This window comes from Poecile atricapillus, chromosome 1 (genome assembly GCF_030490865.1).
Source record: "Poecile atricapillus isolate bPoeAtr1 chromosome 1, bPoeAtr1.hap1, whole genome shotgun sequence".
NCBI lineage: Eukaryota > Metazoa > Chordata > Aves > Passeriformes > Paridae > Poecile > Poecile atricapillus.
In genome coordinates this window covers 4,723,043-4,741,897 of record NC_081249.1, presented here as the reverse complement: position 1 = coordinate 4,741,897, position 18,855 = coordinate 4,723,043, and the positions used below count along the sequence as shown (strand labels likewise).

The window sequence follows — 18,855 nt, the reverse complement described above, 5'->3', positions numbered from 1 at the left end:
TCTGGATTGATCCCCTCAGGTGACAAACTGTTTAAATGTGAGGAATGTGCAAAGCTGTTCAGCAGGAAGGAGAGCTTGAAGCAGCACGTTTCATACAAGCACAGCAGGAACGAAGTGAGTGGAAATGGCTCTTGCAGGGTTTATGTGGAAAGGCACAGTGAGATTCCAGGTGTGAGCTGGGCAGCTGCATGTGAGCAGGTATCCCATGTGAGTGAGAAAGGACAGAGAGGGGATGTAACATCTTACTTTAGAATAATTGATGAATTTGAGAAGTGTGTTTGAACAGGTGCAAACCCTTTTCCTATAGAAAATTGCTCTCAGGCATCAGTTCCAGCAAGACAAGCTGGAGTTAGCTGGACCTGCATGATACAGAGGTGACATCTGACTTGAGTTATGCTACTAAATAGGGTTGTTCTATTCTTGTTGGCTTGTCCCGTTTAATTTCTCCCCACTTATCATTCCTTTCATGTGTGAACTCTGCCTTTGGATGCTGCTGCCATAGAAATATTAAACACACCTGTAGTGGCACTTTATTAGTGAAAATTTCTGTTGTTCCTTGGCACCAGGGTCCTTAACCCTCAGATTGCTGCCATCTCATTTGGAAGATGAGTCAGGTCACAGCTTGCTTCTCAAACATTGTGTGTCTGTGTTAGACCAGGGGAATACCAGGGAGACTGCTACATCCTCACAGGAGCATAGTCTTTGGGGTTTTTTTATAACTCAGATGTAGGAATGTGGCAGGATGATACAGCATCAGAATTTTGCACCACTGTGTAGTTAAATGCCCTCTTGAAGGAATAAAAATTAGAAAGGAAACAGAAAACAGAAGAGGTGTGCAAGGTTTAGAATTTCTCTGTCAGAGTGACTTGGCTTTTGCTGTTTGTGACCCTCAGGTGGACAGCGAGTACAGATACAAGTGCACCACGTGTGAAAAGGCCTTTCGGATAGAGAGTGCATTGGAATTCCACAACTGCAGGACAGGTGAGAATGGATCACTCTTCCTCTGGCATCTCTGCTCCATTCTGGGAAGATGTCCCCAAATCCATCTCAGCAGAGAAACTACAGAAGGGGAGTAGGGATTTAGGTTTTTGTCATCATCACAAGAAGCAACCTGGTTTTTATATAAGAAAAGTATAACCAGTAATCTGTAGAGAAACACATCCACTTAGGAATTAGCTTTTTTTTAGTATATCTGTGAACAAAGGAAACACCAGTGAGGGTATTACACAGGTGAGCAGGAGAATCATCTGTCATCATCTCTGTTTAACCTTTTTCCCTGAAACTAAGTTCCACCTCTCTCCTCTGAAACAGAGGAACTGGAAACAGGACCCATATTAGTGGCAATTCACAGTTTTCTGGGATTACAGTTTTCTTCAGCTTTCTCCAGCTTTATACTTGCAGTAGTCTCTAAATTTTTTTCTTAGTATCACTCCAGTCTGTTTTTCTCCCATAGCCATCCCTTGTGGTTACTCATATTATTTATACTGTGATCTTATTCTCAGAAAATGACATCCTGGTTACTTTTATGGCCCCACAACAATGTTCAGTCCAGAATCACCCAGGTAATTGCCCTTAGAGCACAGGGATGGTTTACATGTTTAAAACCCAGATCCAACAGAAGAGCCACCTGTCTCACAAAAGTATAAAACCTGTTTTCAGCTGTAAAGAGCTGCATGGTTTCTCTTGCTTACAGATGACAAGACATTCCAGTGTGAGATGTGTTTCAGATTCTTCTCTACAAACAGCAACCTTTCAAAACACAAGAAAAAGCACGGGGATAAGAAGTTTGCATGTGAGATCTGCAATAAGATGTTCTACAGGAAGGATGTCATGCTGGACCATCAAAGGCGGCACTTGGAAGGTAAATTTACTGCAGATCAACCTAATTATTTCTCTTGAAACATCAGTGGAGGCGGGCAGGTTAAGGAAATGATAGTGTGCATTAGATTCTTCTAGATGTTGGCTGGGTTTTTTTTATTATCAGTTGCCTGATCAAGAGTTTCAAGTTTCAGCAAAATGTGACATTTATGAAAAATAACAGTAGTGGGTCCAGAGCTATTAATAGCCATAAGCTGCATGGCTTATTATGCAGCAGTTTAGACTGGCTGATTTTAATTATATATATTTCTTCCTTTGCATCCTATTCTTCCTTTTTTTTTAAATTCATGTGGTAACTTGAAAATCTGAAGGCAGAGAGTTAACTTGCTGTGTACAGCTGAGAGTGACTACAATATAAATACAGTGTCAGTGGCATGTTACCTTTGAAACATTTGAGAATATATGAAAAAGAGATTATGAGAGCTTACTGTTCAAAATCTCAAACATCTAAGGATTTTACAGGTACTCAAAGACTGGAAAAAGTTGGTACATTGCTCAACATGTATTAGAATGTGGTTTGTGGCTTAGATGATAAAACCAAAAGTGATTTTTAAAAAAAGTAGCCAGGTTGTCTATTTTGTGTCATGAACCAGAGGACAAGGGGCTGTATCACACTGGCAGTGTCTCATTTTTAGCTGTCAAAGAAGAGCAGGAGCCCTCTGCTCTCTTGAAAGTAGCAGAGAAAGAGGTCTGAAATCCTCTCTGAGCATTACAGCTGGTGCTGGATTGTTGCATCTCTCCTTAGTGACCTCCTCTCCTCTCTTTCTTAGTGAGGGTGAATTTCTGGGCCAGATACCAGATTGAAGTGCCAAGGCCTATGAGATCTGCCTGTTTCCTGGTGCTGACAAAAATGCTTTTGACAAGTGTTTTCAGACACTTTACAGTTGTACAAACACTGTGCAGTTGTTGGTAACCATAAGCCATAACCCATCACTTTGGCAGACTGCTTCTATATTCTTAAAACACACTTTTAATTTAGAAATCACCCTTTTGTTAGCAATTAAACCCTGCATTGAGGCCCTTCCCAGCTGGGGACACCATAAACTATCAAAGACAGTGAAAAAAGGAATTAAGTTTTAGAGGGGGAAGAGAAAATAAGAAGATGCTTTAATAAGCTAAAATATTTTTCTGTTAAAACTATAGAGATGATCAGTAGTGTTCTGAAAAAAACTCTTTTAATTCATAGCAGAGTATATTGAAAAGAATGGAGTGTTTCAAAGTGTAGATTTTGAGCAAATAGTGAAGTAGTTGTGATCCTGTGAGATCAGGGGGGGAAAAGTAATAGTTAAAGATTTGTAGCCTTTAAGAAGCAAAAAAACCCCTTCTGTTTCCAGAGAAACTCACAAAAACAGATAAAGAAAACTTTTACCTTTGAATAACTCATCCTTAAACTCATTGACCCATAAAACACCTCAGAGTGATATGAAACGAGAAGAAAAAACTGATGACAGTATTTCTGAGCAGCTAGCATCAAAAAAATAGAAACCGATGAAAAAAATAGTTTTCTTGTAAAAAACTCCATAAATTAACAAAAGAAAACTTCTTTTTCTCTACAGAAACTGATAAAAAAACTATAACAAGAATTAAGACTGTTTTAACCACCAAAGTTTTTTGTCTCTATGTTGTCATGTAAACAAGAAAATCATTAGGTAGTTAGAGAGAAAAAAGTTTCTAAAAGTTTTATTCTGGTTTCTTATTCTTGTAGTTTTTGTTAATAAACTTTCTTTGTTCCTTTTAAGTTTTAAACCTGTTTTACTCTTGTTCTAATCCATATCTCACAACAAAAAACAAGTAAGTTTTCTAGTGATTTTTCAGTTACTGCTTTAAAACCACGACGCCAGTGTTTCACTCTTCTTCCCTGTCTCCTCCTGAAAAGGCCTGCAGGCTGGAGTGGAAAGCCATGGTTTATTTCTTGTTTTGTTTTTTTTTTGATGGGAACTGTTGTGTTAAGGGGTGAGGCGTGTGAAGAGGGAAGACTTTGAGCACAGCACGGAGAACATGGTTCGCTACAAGAAGGAGCCCTCGGGGTGCCCTGTGTGTGGGAAGGTAGGAGCTTGTGCCAGGTGTGCCATGAGAGGCTCTGCATTGTCCAGGGGTGCTGCAGATCAGTCTGGAGAGGACAATATTGAGGGGATCCATCCATGCATTTAAATACCTCCAGGGGGTATCAGAGGGGGTGCCAGACTCTTCCTGGTGGTGCTCAGCAATGGCACGAGGAGCTGTGGCCATAAAATAAAACAAAATAAGTTCCACCTGAACATGGGGAAGAAATCCCTCACCTTGAGGGTGGCAGAGCTCTGGAACAGCTGAGGGAGCATGTGGAGTCCAGTTAGGACATTCCTCTTCATTCCTCTTCAAACACCAATAGCTCTGTTATTTATCCAAGGCCACTGTGGCCATGGATGGTGGGAGCTGTTAGCACAAAGATAAGAGCAGAAGTGCATTTCAGGCCTGAACTTGTACAATGTAGAGTGTCACATGGCCACTGTGTGTGTCAGTGGAATTTCATGGCTTATGTTATTTAAAATGGAATTTTTCTGGCTGGTTGTAAACAGCTGGAGTTGACTGTGTGCATTGGGAATCCTCTCCCATGGGGAATAAAAGTGAATTAATGGTGTAATCATGGCATGGTTGCATTTGAATGCTCAACACTCATGATCTTAAGTCACTGATGTCACAAGGAGTGTGGGTTTAAGTTGTGATTTTATAAATGTTTAATGATTCATGGTGCAAAAGGTTCTCAAGAACTCTTAAGTGGCTGCGTAGACCTCTGGTTTTGATGCTTTGGGTATGTTTCATATCAGTCAAGATAGATTTTGTGGCTATGTCTTTATTTAGAGATTGAATATTTGTGATTCAAAAGACATTGTCTAAATATTTCAAATTCTGCTCTATGTAATTCTGCTGGAGCTTTCTTTGGAAGTCCACCCCTGAGGATGGCTAGTTTCAGCTGGTTCCTTGGAACTGTGCCCCTGGATTTTGCCATGCCAGCAGTTTGGAGGCAGACTGCTGGCTGGCTAACAGGAGCTCCTGCATGCTTCTGGCCAGAATGAATAAAAAAAGACAGTAAATGTGTTCTGTGCTCTCCATTGGACAGCTTGCAAAGAACTGTAGCCCTGCTGGACATGATCCAAAAATCCTTCCTTCTCTTTTCCTTTAGGTATTTTCATGTAGGAGCAACATGAACAAACACCTTCTAACACATGGAGACAAGAAATACACGTGTGAGATCTGTGGACGTAAATTTTTCAGGGTGGATGTGTTGAGAGATCATATTCATGTCCATTTTAAGGTATCATGTTAATAATCAATTGGAGCAGGCAGATTGTTTTGCCAACTGAATTGTAAGGAATTAAATGAAATTGAAGGGGAATTGTATCATTCAGTGGTGCTCATAAAGATGCTTTTATTGATGTCATATTGCACCAGCAGAGTCTCTTTACATTCAAATTCCTTTTATATGCAGAAAAATTAATATTAGTTGTTCAAATAGGTTATTCCTTGTGTGGTCCTGGACAGAGAAACTCTGGATTGAATGAAGCAGGAGGATATTAAATAAATAATAAATAATACTACAGCAGTTAATGCAAAGCAGTCTGTTTTGGTGACTTTATTTTTGAAGAAGTTTAATCTATTGAAACAAAACATTCTTTCCCACTCTACACAGGACATAGCCCTGATGGATGATCACCAGAGGGAAGAGTTCATTGGTAAAATTGGAATCTCATCAGAGGAAAATGACGACAACTCTGATGAAAGTGCAGATTCAGAGCCTCACAAGTATAGCTGCAAAAGGTGCCAGGTAGCTTTAAATACTTTCAAATTAACTTGTTTTGGCATGGGGGAGGGGGGGGGTGTCTATAAATCATTCAGAATTTTAAGTAACATTAAGGGTTCTCAAGGAGAAGGCCAGCTTTCATGTCTGCTGTCTCCTGCAGTGCTGTTACCTCTGATCTGTGAACTGAGGCTATTCCATAAGAATTGAGGTGGTGTCCAGTAAGGAGGATGATAAACACTTAAAAAAAGGAAAGACAGATACATTGACTTTTTCCTGTGAGGAAGAAAACAAGCAAAATTAGAGGAAGGATCAATAAAGGAACACTCACATCTCAAACTACCTTTTAATTATGTGCAACTTAAAATGGTTACAGCATTTCTAATTGATAGAGTCCACAAATTGATTAATTTTTATGAAGTCAAAAGGTTCATTAGTGGATATCCAGTTCAGAGGATGAAGACTGCTGCTTAAGTTCAGTGACTGCTTTTTCTTGCCCTACTCCAGTACAAACAGGATGGTGTTGGAAGTGCTGCAGGAACATAGCTCACTTGTCAGCTGAGAGAAGCAGACTTTTTAAACCTTTCACTGTGTGGCTTTTGCCATTTTCTAAAGAAATAACGTGTTCTTAAAGGCTCTGTGGCCTTCCTGGGTGAGCACACAGTACTGGGACAGGTGGGATGCAAAACCAGCCAGTGAGAACAGCAGAACTGACCCAGGGACAGGGGGTTTTTGATTGTTCAGCTGCTGAATTGATCCGTGGAAATCAGAGCTTATTTCATAGCCCACACTTAATGTGGTGAAAGTTCTTACTTTATCTTCATTTTGAGACCTGGAGATAATAATATTTCAGTTTTCTTACCCAGGAGCTGGTTTTAAGTGCAAACTGATTTTGTGTTGGTAAACATGTGAAGGTGTGGTGTCACAGCATTTCATCATGTGCTTGCTTTCACTGTGCTGATTTTCCTGCCTGGCACTTTATGGGTACATAAACTATATAAAATTGTGTGCTTCCAAGTGAGGGCAGTTGGGCCATTCAAATCAGAAAGATCTTTTTGGAACTTGGGGGTTTTTTTAGTGCTTTTGCAGGTGTTTGTGAAGTAAACAGTTGTGTAAGGGAACAGCTGTGGGAAATGGGATTTGATGTCAGGAGATGGGAACACTGAACAGCCAAAGAGAGAACATCTTGGAGAAATCTCTCTTCTGAGCTCTTGAAAAATCTGTTTTTCTGGTCTCAAAGTACACGTTCACCAAGCTGTGCAGTGCTGTTAGAAATGCCCTGACTAGTTCCAGAATTGGAGCAAAAGACCATGTCATTATGGCACTTCCCCTGGCATGCTGAAACATATATGGATATGCTGGAGCACATCTGGATGTGCACATCTGGAGCTCAGTAGTGCAGCACCTGTCTGTTGTAGCTGCAGCACTTCCAGGAGCTGAGCCAGAGTCACTGCCCTGCAGTGCCTGGGAATTCCAACCCTTCAGGAGCTGCTGCCAAAGCTGACGGTGCAGGCAGGAGCTCACCATGCCCCTGGAGCCCAGCAGATGTTTTCTCCATCTGTGATGCCCTCACTCTTACAGAATCACAGAATAAGCTGAGTTGGAAGAGACCCTCAGGGCACACTGAGTCCAACTCCTGGCTCTGTGCTGCCCCAAGAATCCCACCATGTGCCTGAGAACATTGTCCAAACGCTCCTTGAGCTCTGGCTGCTGTGACCAGAACCTGGGGAGCCTGTTCAGTGCCCAGCCACCCTCTGGGGGAAGAACCTTTTCCTAATATCCAACCTAAATCTTCCCTGTCACAACTTCAGGCCATTCCCTGGGGTCCTGTCACTGTCACCACAGAGCAGAGATCAGTGCCTGCCCCTCCTTCTGCCCCTGTGAGCAAGTTGAAACTGCAGTGAGGTCTCCCCTCAGTCTCCTGCAGGCTGAACAGACCCTCTGTGGCTCCTCACAAGACTTCCCCTCCAGACCCTTCACCCTCCTTTGGACATTCTCTGGTACTTTAATGTCCCTATACTGTGGTGACCAAAACTGCTCACAGTACTCAAGGTGAGCTGGTGGAGCTTAAAGGTGGCTGTTCCTCAGTGCACCAACAACTGGAGGTCCTCTTCTTGTGCAGAGGTGGAGACACCATCTCCAGCTAGAGAAAAGAGTGAATTGATGTCCTGTAGCAGCATCCTTGTATTGTCCAAAGAGTTTGAGGCCTAAATCCAGTTGTCACAGGTTTTTCATCTGGCAGCACACGGGATTTCAGTGGTACACGGGATATTTATGTCTGCTCGACGTTACACAGTCATTGTCGTGCCAAGGATGTTTTTCCCCCTTCCATTCACTATTGGTTCATTCCCCAGCTGACCTTTGGCAGAGGGAAGGAGTACCTGAAGCACATCATGGACGTGCACAAGGAGAAGGGTTACGGCTGCAGCATCTGCAACCGGCGCTTCGCCTTGAAGGCCACGTACCACGCGCACATGGTCATCCACAGGGAGAACCTGCCCGACCCCAATGTGCAGAAGTAAGGCTTGTTCCACTGAGAAGAGCTGTCTGCTTGGAGTTCTAATGGTTCTGCCACCTGGGGTACTCTTAGAGAATTTGGCTGTGCTAAAAGAACTGTGAAATGGGGGTTAAAATGTTTATTACGAGCTTGAAACGCATGTCTCTTGTGGTTGGCTTCACACAGATTGATGAGTCAGCAGCCCCCCAGTTTGGCCTTTGCAAAGTATAAATCAATGATTTTAATAAATGTTTTTTGAAAAAAAAAATGAGTGTATAGCAATGCCAGACTGCTCCAAGCTTGCAGTCAACTTGGAGGTTTCTTAAGGCTCATTTAGCAAAACTTGTGCTTCAAGGAACTTTTATAGTAGTTAGTATCAGCAAACAAAATACAGTTAAGTGGCAGAGATGCCTGAGAATCACCTCTGCCTCAAGAGAAGAATCACAGTTTTTGGTCTCTTTGGTTTCAGATACATCCATCCATGTGAAATCTGTGGGAGGATTTTTAACAGTATAGGAAATCTGGAAAGACATAAGCTTATACATACAGGTAAAAATGTTGTGTTTCTTAATCAATACTAAAGAAAAATTGCTGTTGCCAGTGCCTGCCTTTTTTTTTTTTGTTTTTTTTTTTTTTTTTGTCTAGAGGATTTTCACTCTACATTACAACAAGACAAATAGAATATTTATTCTTTTATAGTAAACCAGTTTTCTAAAGCAGGTAATATTAATGAATACATTTGATCTGGACACACAATCCAAATTCCTAGTTAATATGTTTGCAGGATTCACCTAATTCTGTATTCTGTTCTTCTCCAAATTCTTATCCATGCCACCTTCTCACCATTACACAGGCTGAAACCTGCTACTGCAAAATCATTTTTAACAGCTCATTACTATTTCATGCTATTCAGTCTTCTCCTACCTCAGGCTTTATCGTCTTTTTCTCACACAAAAAGCCAGCTTTTCTCTCTCTTCAAAGTCCTCTAATTTAATTTGGGCTCCAATATCCATGAAAGGTGTGGTTGTCAGCATAGGTGGGCTGTTGCCCTCTAATTCACCACTTTAATCAATTTTTAGGAGATGCACATTACTCATTAACATTTTTTTTTTGTTTACGTTGTCTTTTAAATTTATTTTCAAGGTGTAAAAAGTCATGCTTGTGAGCAATGTGGCAAATCATTTGCTAGAAAAGACATGTTAAAAGAACATATGCGAGTCCATGATAATATCCGAGAATACTTGTGTGCAGAGTGTGGCAAAGGTATGTCTGATGCCTTGTTTTCCATTCATTGTGATACTGAGTAGCAGGTGAATATTTGAATTTAAACAACTTCTGTGCTGAGAGGTAGAAAATGTATTAACCAGGAGCATTATGGTTACATGAGCTGCCCTAATTTTGTACAGTTTGGTTTCATGGCCTGTAAGACAACACTGATTTTAGTAGCATTTGTTTCTGTCAGGTTAAGGAATGCCTGATTTGCAGCACAAAAGTGAGTGGAAGTTGATTTTTTTCATTCTGGGCTGTTTACAGGCTTAAAAAATAGAGTAATTTCTCTCTGTAAGAGCCTTAAGAGTCACAGTCACTTCAGCTTCTTTAATTTCTTGTGTTATAACTTGACAAATGTGAGCTGGTATTTTAGTGAAAGGCAGTCTGACACCTCTAAGGATATTTTATCTTTGCTTGTCCCTGCTGTTTTGTTTGTCTATCAGTGATCACTCAGATGTTTTCCAGAGCTTTTTTTTCCTGGAATTAAAATAATAATGATGAAGTGCATTGCTACATAAACAATTAAAAACACACAGCAGTGGACTCACAGCAAATATAAAATAGAGCTGTTGGTTAACAACATGAGCCTGCGCTGTCCCCTGAAGGTGGGAGTGATGGACTAAGTGTCCTGTGCCTTCTGTCTCACAGGAATGAAGACAAAACATGCCCTTCGTCACCACATGAAGCTTCACAAAGGGATTAAGGAGTACGAGTGCAAGGAATGTCACCGAAAATTTGCACAGAAAGTCAACATGCTGAAACATTACAAAAGACACACAGGTGAGGACTTCAAAGACAGACATAAGTTGCACTGAATCAATTAAATGTTTCCCAAGATAACTCTTACCTAGAACAGCCAGACAGTATGACATAAACTATTAAAATATGCGTGTTCTGCTCTTTGAAAAGTGAGATTTTTGTCCTGTACTCAGCCAGGACTGCTTGTTCTACAGATAAATGCAGTTTAGTTGGTTTCAATTTTTGCTTTTTTTTTTAAGTTCTTGGTCTAGGGTAGCTCTACAGTGTTGGGTTTGTTTTAAGTTAGTGTTGAGTTTGTAATTTCCCAAAACAAAATCTTACTTCCCACATCCATTTCTCTGGGATTTATTTTCTGCTGGATACAGTGGAATGGATTAGATAAAAATAGCTGGTGAAGCTGGGCTTCTGCCTTTTTTTTCTGTGATTTTTTTTTGTTACTAATACAAAACTCAGAATTGTCCCAGATACCTTTAGGTTGCTTTCACAGGTGCCAAATGTGCTTTTCATGCAGGAATCAAAGATTTCATGTGTGAGCTCTGTGGCAAGACGTTCAGCGAGAGAAATACAATGGAGACTCACAAGTTGATTCATACAGGTAAACCCTCTAAAAAACAGTATCCAGCAAAACTACCTTAATTTTGCCCCTTAATTTTGATTTAGACTGGCCAGTCTTGGAACTAATGCTGCACATCCTATTACCAAACTGTGCAGTTCCCTAAACCACTAGCCAAACCCAAGCTGTTGCTCTCGTCGAGGCACTGGCAATCTGATGCTCACCCATGGGCTTTCCTTCCTTCCCTCTGCCACCAGTAGGAAAACAGTGGACGTGTTCAGTGTGTGATAAGAAGTATGTCACTGATTACATGCTGCAGAAGCACATCCAGCTCACCCATGACAAGGTGGAAGCCCAGAGCTGTCAGCTGTGTGGAACAAAAGTTTCTACCAGGGCGTCCATGAGTCGACACATGAGGCGTAAACACCCAGAGGTGAGGGAGTTTCAGTGGAGGATTGTGGAAGTTTTTATTATTTTTTTTTGAAAGAATGTTTATGGCCTTTGGTGACTTGAAAGGAATTTCTTTCCTCTTCTCTCTTTTTTTTTTTCTGTTCTTTTCCCCAGTTTTAAGTAGTAAAACATGGACTTAACTAAATCAGCCATTTTATTATCTGATTCTCAGTCCCTAAAAATGAAGTTCTTCTGATTATTTAAATCTGCATTATTTTTCTGCCCTGGCTTAAATATATGTTTTTTCATGTTTTGTGTCCATCCATTAGTGAGTATAATTGATTCTTTTTTCCTCATTGTGTTTTCAATATTCAGAAGTGATCTGAAAGAAGTGGTGAATAGAGAGGTGATGGGAGCATCTGCTGATGATACAAAATTATTCTCAGTATTAGAGATGAATGCTGACTGGAGAGAATCCGGATTAGAGGGGTGTTTTGTCTGCCTCCAATGGTTTTTTTTCTGTGTTCTAAATATTGTGTTTCTCCTCAGCATTTCTTGTTTAGGTTTGACAAAGGCTTGTCTATTCCCTTTGAAGCTTTTTAAACTTTTTTTAACTACCAATTTTTCATTAGCATTACTTTGCTGTTTTATCATGATGACTGGGAAGGAAGTCAACAAAATGCTTTGTTTATTGATTTGGGGATTTCAAATGCAGCTACATATCTGAAATCCAGAGGGCACTTTGTCTCTATGCTTTGATGAGCTGTGATGTGTAGATTCATCCGAAAATAATGAAGTAGGACACAGTTGATAGGTTTATAAATTGAAATGCTAACATAATATTTTTTTTTCCAAACACGTTGTTCTCTGTAGAACTCATCACTTCCCAGAGGGTTATGTTCTGTCTAGAATATGAAAATAGACATGTTCTTTTACTGTGTTTAGATGTTGCTGGATTTCAGCAGGAGGGAAAAGATGATATGCCAAGAGGTTATTTTAAAAAGCCACAGTTAAGTCCCTGTATTAAATACTATTAGATTGCCTCACTTTTGCTTGGTGATGGGGTTTGTTGGGGAAGTGCAGTGCTGTTTGCCTGTGGTCAGTTCTGCAGCTGACACCTCTTGGTGTTCAGATTCTTTCAGTGAGGATTGATGATTTAGAGCCGATGCCAGAGACGACGACCATTGATGCCTCTTCAATTGGGATTGTTCAGGTGAGTTCCTGCTGCAGGGGGAGGTGGGACATCACTTTTTGGGTACATAACATAGCTGGGCGTGGGCTGATGGGTGAGGAATGTGCTTTTTTAGAGAGTCAGCCCCAGTGGAACATGTCCAAGCAGCCACAAGCTGCTGATCTGCTTGGTTGTATAACAGGCAGAATGTAATTACAGGGTGAGGTCTCAATCCCTGGAGTCAGGATTTTGCTAAAGTTTGTTTCTTTGCTTGAGAACTGACAGTAAGCCAGCTTCAGGTGATTGTCTCTTACTTGGAACCTCACTAAGCAAAAGGAGTTGATGTTTTGTTTGGAAATGTGTTGCTGCAGCCGGAATTAGCCTTGGAACAGGGTGAACTACCAGAAGGGAAGCAGCACGTAAAAACTCCTAAACGTGGCCAGAAACAAAAACAGAAGTCAGGTGAGGAGGAGGAAGCTCAAGTGCCTGAGGACCCTGCCTTCAGTGAATACACAGAGAAGGAAGGTGAATTCACAGGGAATGTTGGAGATGAGACTAATTCAGCTGTACAGAGCATCCAACAGGTGAGCTGCAGGAGGAGGGTGATGGGTGGCATTGCTTGGAGGGATAACCCTTCTTTTGGTTAATAAACATCACAGAAGTGGTTGGAACATTTGGAGCTGATTGGATAAATTGTGGTTATACAAAGATGGGTTTAAAGACCCAAGAAGTTGGACCGATATGCTCCTCATGTTTGCTTTCATTTCCTCTGGTGTTAGCACCAGTTTGTTTGCTAGATATCACTAACTGGCTGAAGCTGTGATTAAAAGAGTGAAAGTTAATTGGGCTGTTTGTTCTGAATGTCACATATCCCTCTCTCCCATCACCATCTTATCTCTACACGTGGAAGTTGGTACATTCCAAGTTTCCTGCGTTCCCATCTGCTTGTGACTTGTCTTGCTGGCAACACGTTGAGCCCACCAGCTCTTCCCTGGTGTTTGATGGTCAGTTGGAAGCTGCAAGGCTGAGGTTCCCTTTGTGTTTCTCCTCAGGTGGTGGTGACCCTCAGCGACCCAAACGTCACGGCCCCCTCCAGCTCCGTGGGGCTCACCAACATCACCGTCACCCCCATCACCACGGCAGCCGGCAGCCAGTTCACCAACCTGCAGCCCGTGGCCGTGGGCCACCTGAGCGCCCCGGAGCGCCAGCTGCAGCTGGACAACTCCATCCTGACCGTCACCTTCGACACAGTCAGCGGCTCGGCCATGCTGCACAACCGCCAGAGCGACCTTCAGCTGCCGCCGCAGCCCGAGGCGCCCAACCCCCAGTCCGTGGCCCATTTCATTAACCTGACCACCCTGGTGAACTCCATTGCTCCCCTGGGGAACCAGATGACAGAACAGCACCCCCTGAGCTGGAGGTCAGTGCCTCAGACTGATGTCCTGCAGCCGCCGGCGCCGGCCGCGCCGCAGCAGCCGGGCCAGCAGCCCGTTCCCACAGAGCAGCAGCAGCAGCAGATGTACAGCTACTAATTTATACCTGGGGAAGTGCTGGCATGGACAGTGCTCAGAGACACAAAAATAAAACATCCCCACACTGACCTTTGGAAAATTTCTAATAGGATTGTTTGCTGGATACCAAACAGAGATGGGAAAATGTTTATATGTTGAAATTTAAGCTGAAATTGGCAGATCACCCTGCAACACCCTGGTCTGAGATTCTCGTGCAGTCTTTAGACCTTGCACTGTCTTAAAAAAATAACAGGGAAAAAACAAAATCTCACCACAAATTTAGCAGCCCCTTGCAGTTGTGCACTAGGATTGAGATTTGACAGGTGCATCATCACACACCTTAACCACAGCAGGGAAATCCTAAATTTTGCGGCACTTGTGTACATCACTTTGTGATGTACAAAAAACCCTTTCAGCCATACCATGTCACTTCATTCCAAGTCTGGAAATGACATCTGAAGACCTTGTTCACAGTGGGTGGAATGTCCTTGTGGCCAGCTGGAAAAGACTGAAATGTGAAGACACAAAGGGGCAAAACAAGAATTGTCTTTGTTTCTTATCTTCTTTAAGTCTTGTATCTAACAACATCGGTAAAGTAGGTGGAATTTGGGGTTTTGGGGTGGGCATGAGTGTGGTGTGGAAGAAAATATTACCAATTATTTCCATTTTAGTCATGGGAAAAGCCCTGTACCCATCAGACAGTGTTAGTGCTACTTGAGCCAGAGAGCTGGTCTAATGCTGAAGCAAACTTCTATGGTCTTCTAGTCAAGTTTCAATCAAACCAATTACAAACTGAAAGAAGAATGTGATACAGTTTTATGTAATTTTTCAAACCTGCTCTTTCAATCTTGCTTTTAGCTAATAGGCCTGAAGAGCAATTAGACCCCTTTGATGAAGTTCAGGATGTGAATTTTTTTCAATTAGACTTATTACATCGTGTAATAAACATTTGAGAAAGCATTCTTTTTATATATATATACATATACATATATATATATAGCCTTTGTATTTTACTGTGTGTTCCTGGTGAATATTTGTGTGAAAAACACTGTTACCAACACAATCCATGAATTTTTTCATGCCCATGTTGCCCCTTCTCATGGAAAAAACATATGGCTTCTGTTCCTTCTGTTTCCAAAATTTATTTCCCAAGTCCACAGCCACACACAAGGTTGTGTGAAGTGCAAGAAAAAGCAAAAGGAATGTCTGAAGCATATTCTGTGTCCTGCCACATGGAGTCAGTGTGCCCCAGTGTATAATGGGTGAGGTTTGCATGACTGCTGGGGATGCAAGTTGTGGGTTGGTCAAACACATCTTTGCTGACAGTGCCCCTTCATTTCATTCTCCATCCATGGATGTGCAGTCTGGACTTTTGCATGTCAAGAAGATAGTATTATTCCCACAGGGAAAATGAGCTGATGGCAAAAAGGAATAAACTAAATATATATATGTATATATGCATATATATATATATATAAAAAAATATTGTTGCTTGGAATCCTGAAGGGGAAACCCAGCTGTGGTTGAAGAACAAGGTCCTTTGGGGCAGCAGACTGAGCCACAGAACTGTGCTGAAGGGTTTTTTTTTTCCTGAGGATGAAGCGGCTGCTGTGTCTGACAGTGAGGATGGATTGGTGGTTGTAAAAATCCTGTCTGTGCCTATGGTATTTATGAAAAAGTTGTATGTTTTAGCAAAAATATGAGTAGGAACGACTTCAGCTTTGAAAGTCTCTATTAACACGGACTACTTCACCCCTAAAGGTTGCCTTATAATCTCTACAACAAATTCTCCCAAAGTATAAATGTCTGGATATTAAAATGAACCTCCAGTGGTTTTCTTGGTGCCGTGGCTGTGGCCAGAGGCTTGGTAGAGCAGGCTTTGTGTAAAGCTGCAGGACAGGGATTGGAAAGGGATTTCTGGGGACAGATTTTGTGTGTCAGAAGAGCAGAACTGTTTTTATTTAAATGTCATCTGGTCCATGAAATACCTGCATGAGAGGGACCAGTATTTGATGGGACAGGGATGCATATCAGAAAGAAAGGAACCTTTCAGCAGTGTGGGAAAGAGAATTTTTCATTCCCTACCCACTTTTGTCTTCCTTAGGTACTTCTCACACAAATACTGAGATCCTGTAATTTTTTTGGCCTGACATCTTGAGTACAGTTCCTGGATTATTTCACCACTGCCTTGAGCTAGTTCAGTTTCTCCTCAGCTGTCCTGTCCACAAATGCTTGTGTTTCACACCAAACCACTGGGCAAGAGGAACCCAGGTTTTATTTATGAAATATATTGTTTATATACTTGAAACTTTTTTTTTTTCCCCCTGTGTTTGGTGCCTAATTGGTAAAGGCACATTATGTTTTGGCAGGGTACTATGGAAAAAAAGGGGAAAAAAAGGGAAGGAAAGCAAATGGAGAGCTCCTAGGTCGAGTTGTTATGGTAAACACGGAATTTTTACACAATCAAGGTGTTTTTGAGACACATATAAATAGAGATTAGGCTTGTAATTGGGGAGGAAGAGGTTTTTTGCCTTAGCAGAGCAGATGAACTCTAATGTTGATACTACTGACAGTGGCATTTGTGCTGCATTGAATCAACCTGCATCATTTTAACACATAATTTCCTGTTTGATAAAAGGAAATCAACCTTTAGAGACCTCTCTGGCTTCACAAAATCTCTATCCTAATGTGATACCCTGGTCTTCTGTACTCTTATGGGGTTTGGCATCCCTTCTGTGCTACCTGGCCTCAATAACCTCACCCAGGCAATAGGATCTTGCCTTTCTGGCATTGGTTGATTCCAGGTGATTTTAGAAGGAATGTTCCCTCAGTAAGTACTTGCATGCTGGTTTTCATTTGAAAAGGTCCCTCTTCAATTTCTCAGCATCCCCAAAATCATAGAACAGCCCAGGCTGGAAGGCACCTCAAAAGGTGATTGATCTGGTCCAGCCTTTTTTTGGGGGAAAGGGAGCATAGGTGAGGTGATAGAATCATAAAATCACAATTAACCAGCATCCTGTCTAATTACCTCTTTTAAACCTCCAGTGACACAACTCTGGGAAGGTTGTTGTAGTGGGTGATTGTTCTTCCTGTAAAAATTACCTTAAATAATGTTCAGGAGAGGAAAATATAACCACTGGGAAGGCTTTGGTTAGGCCAGGCAATAGAAAGCTCTCTAAAAGTTGATCTTCCCAGAGCACTCCTTTGAGATGGTGCCTCATCATCTCCCAGCATGATTTTATTATTACTCCTGTTATTAACATCCCTATGAGAAAACAACTGTATCTTGGGTGTGCTACACCATGGGAAAAAAAAAAAAATCCAGAACAAATTAGTCTGTTTGCTTTTTGTTTCAAATTGTTTTGTTTGGAGATGTTGGAAATTGCTGCCTTTTCAGACAGAGCTTCCCTTGGACAAGCAGCAGCTGCTCTCCCAACTAAGCCTTTTCCAGGTGAATACCAAAGTTGTACTGATGCTGTTTTCAAACTGCATAAGAAATAAAACCACTCCATAAGGGATGTGCAATCTAAATTTCCTCTGCCAATTTGTTCCTTGCCTTTTCAGCTGTAGGATGTGAAGGCTTTATTGTTTTCAGCCACCTGTTGGAGGTTTTTGCATAACAACTGTTCAGTCACAAACTGGAATTACTTTGAGCCAAAGGAGTGATGTTGTGTGGTGTTCTGTGTATTGTCATTGTTTATTGCTAAGACTATTATTTAATTGAATGCTGTTTGTGGCACACTGGGCTCTGAAGTAAAGGAGCATCGAGGTACAGAATCCTTTCTCTGCCAGTGTTATTCTTTACTGTTCCTTAACTAAGATATTATTAGGATAAACATTTTTTTTTCCTTCATATCTCTCATATTTGCCTCAAAAGAAGTAAGATTAACCCTCATCCCGTGGAACCTTGTACATCCCAAATTATGGAAACACGGGGTAGCATTTTAAAATATTTAGAATCTAAAATATTTATTCTGTAGCTTGTTACTGGTAATAACAGAGAGCAGGAGAGATTGCATCTTTCATAGTTTCTGTGCTGAGTTCTCTCAGGAGAATTGACTGTATCAAGTGTTACTACACTTTATAAAACCCCCTTTTTAACTGTGTCATTGTGAAAAGTGAGTATTTTTGCAGAAACCCTCCAGCCAGTCTCCTGCCAGTCTAACCAGCCACATTTCTGTACTCTTATTGTTCCAGAGATTGTCTGAAGTTAACTTCCAGGTTACAGTTGGATTTATTTCAAGAACTGAATTCCCTGCCAGTTTGTCAGTGATTTGTTCTGTATACACAAAGATGTCTCAGTTTCTCATCTGGAAAACCAGGAATGGAATAAATTCCACACATCCAAGTGACAGTCATACCCAAACTATAGGTACCCCATGCAAATGGGGTAAATACCTTTGTGAATTCTTGGCCAGTGATGAGATTTCCCTGCTGCTGTTTACAGTAATCATAATGTCACTCCTGGTTCCTTTTGACCTGACATTTATTATTGATTTGGGTGTTCCTGTTGGAAACTCTTTAACCCTTGTGTTCTTGACCCTCTCACTGTTGGCCTCATCTGTAAAAGGAGATGAATATGGGAGGAGGATCTGCTCACCCACACCATGATGCACAGCAAAGCTCTGAAGTTTTGGGACTGACATGCAGCCAAGTGACTTGAATCTCTGAGATTCGTTACCAAGGTTTGTTTCCATATAGAAGTTGTTGGTTTTATTTTGTTTGTTTGGTTTTTTTTTGCTACAGCAAACCCAAAATCCCATGATGGCAGCAGGATAAAGGAAAAAATATATTTCTATCATGTTTCTCTTCAACCTGACTGTTTTGAGTATTGATTTTGCAATGTTCATGGCAGGAAGCTGTTAAAAAATCAGTGCAACCATGGTTGGAAAGGATGTTTCTTGCCCTAAAATGCTTTGAGAAAGCTCTTCTGGATTTATTTTTCCTCCTGGGTGCTGCAGGGCTGTTCTGCATCTGTGCTGCTGCTCTCAGTTCAGACAGGATTCTGCAGTAGGATCTTAAAGCACAGAATGGCTCTGTTTGGGAAGGACC

The 18,855-nt window shown here is 41.4% G+C and overlaps 1 protein-coding gene across 7 annotated transcripts in view; it reads left to right on the top strand.

Annotated features, from left to right (window-relative positions):
• PRDM15 (PR/SET domain 15) overlaps nt 1-18,584 on the top strand; it is a 36,450-nt gene extending 17,866 nt beyond the window's left edge. For 6 of the 7 annotated variants that reach the window (XM_058853154.1, XM_058853142.1, XM_058853159.1 and 3 more), the window contains 15 exons: nt 20-114; nt 894-981; nt 1,694-1,861; nt 3,830-3,924; nt 5,039-5,170; nt 5,546-5,680; nt 8,008-8,171; nt 8,620-8,699; nt 9,294-9,413; nt 10,068-10,199; nt 10,690-10,773; nt 10,989-11,164; nt 12,254-12,334; nt 12,664-12,876; nt 13,345-18,584. In XM_058853154.1, coding sequence (XP_058709137.1) covers nt 20-114; nt 894-981; nt 1,694-1,861; nt 3,830-3,924; nt 5,039-5,170; nt 5,546-5,680; nt 8,008-8,171; nt 8,620-8,699; nt 9,294-9,413; nt 10,068-10,199; nt 10,690-10,773; nt 10,989-11,164; nt 12,254-12,334; nt 12,664-12,876; nt 13,345-13,824 — 2,243 coding nt within the window. In that variant the 3' untranslated portion in view covers nt 13,825-18,584. The remainder of the gene's footprint in view (nt 1-19; nt 115-893; nt 982-1,693; nt 1,862-3,829; nt 3,925-5,038; nt 5,171-5,545; nt 5,681-8,007; nt 8,172-8,619; nt 8,700-9,293; nt 9,414-10,067; nt 10,200-10,689; nt 10,774-10,988; nt 11,165-12,253; nt 12,335-12,663; nt 12,877-13,344) is intronic. The other variant, XM_058853149.1, reaches the window with a different exon arrangement.
• The last annotated feature ends 271 nt before the right edge of the window (nt 18,585-18,855 follow it).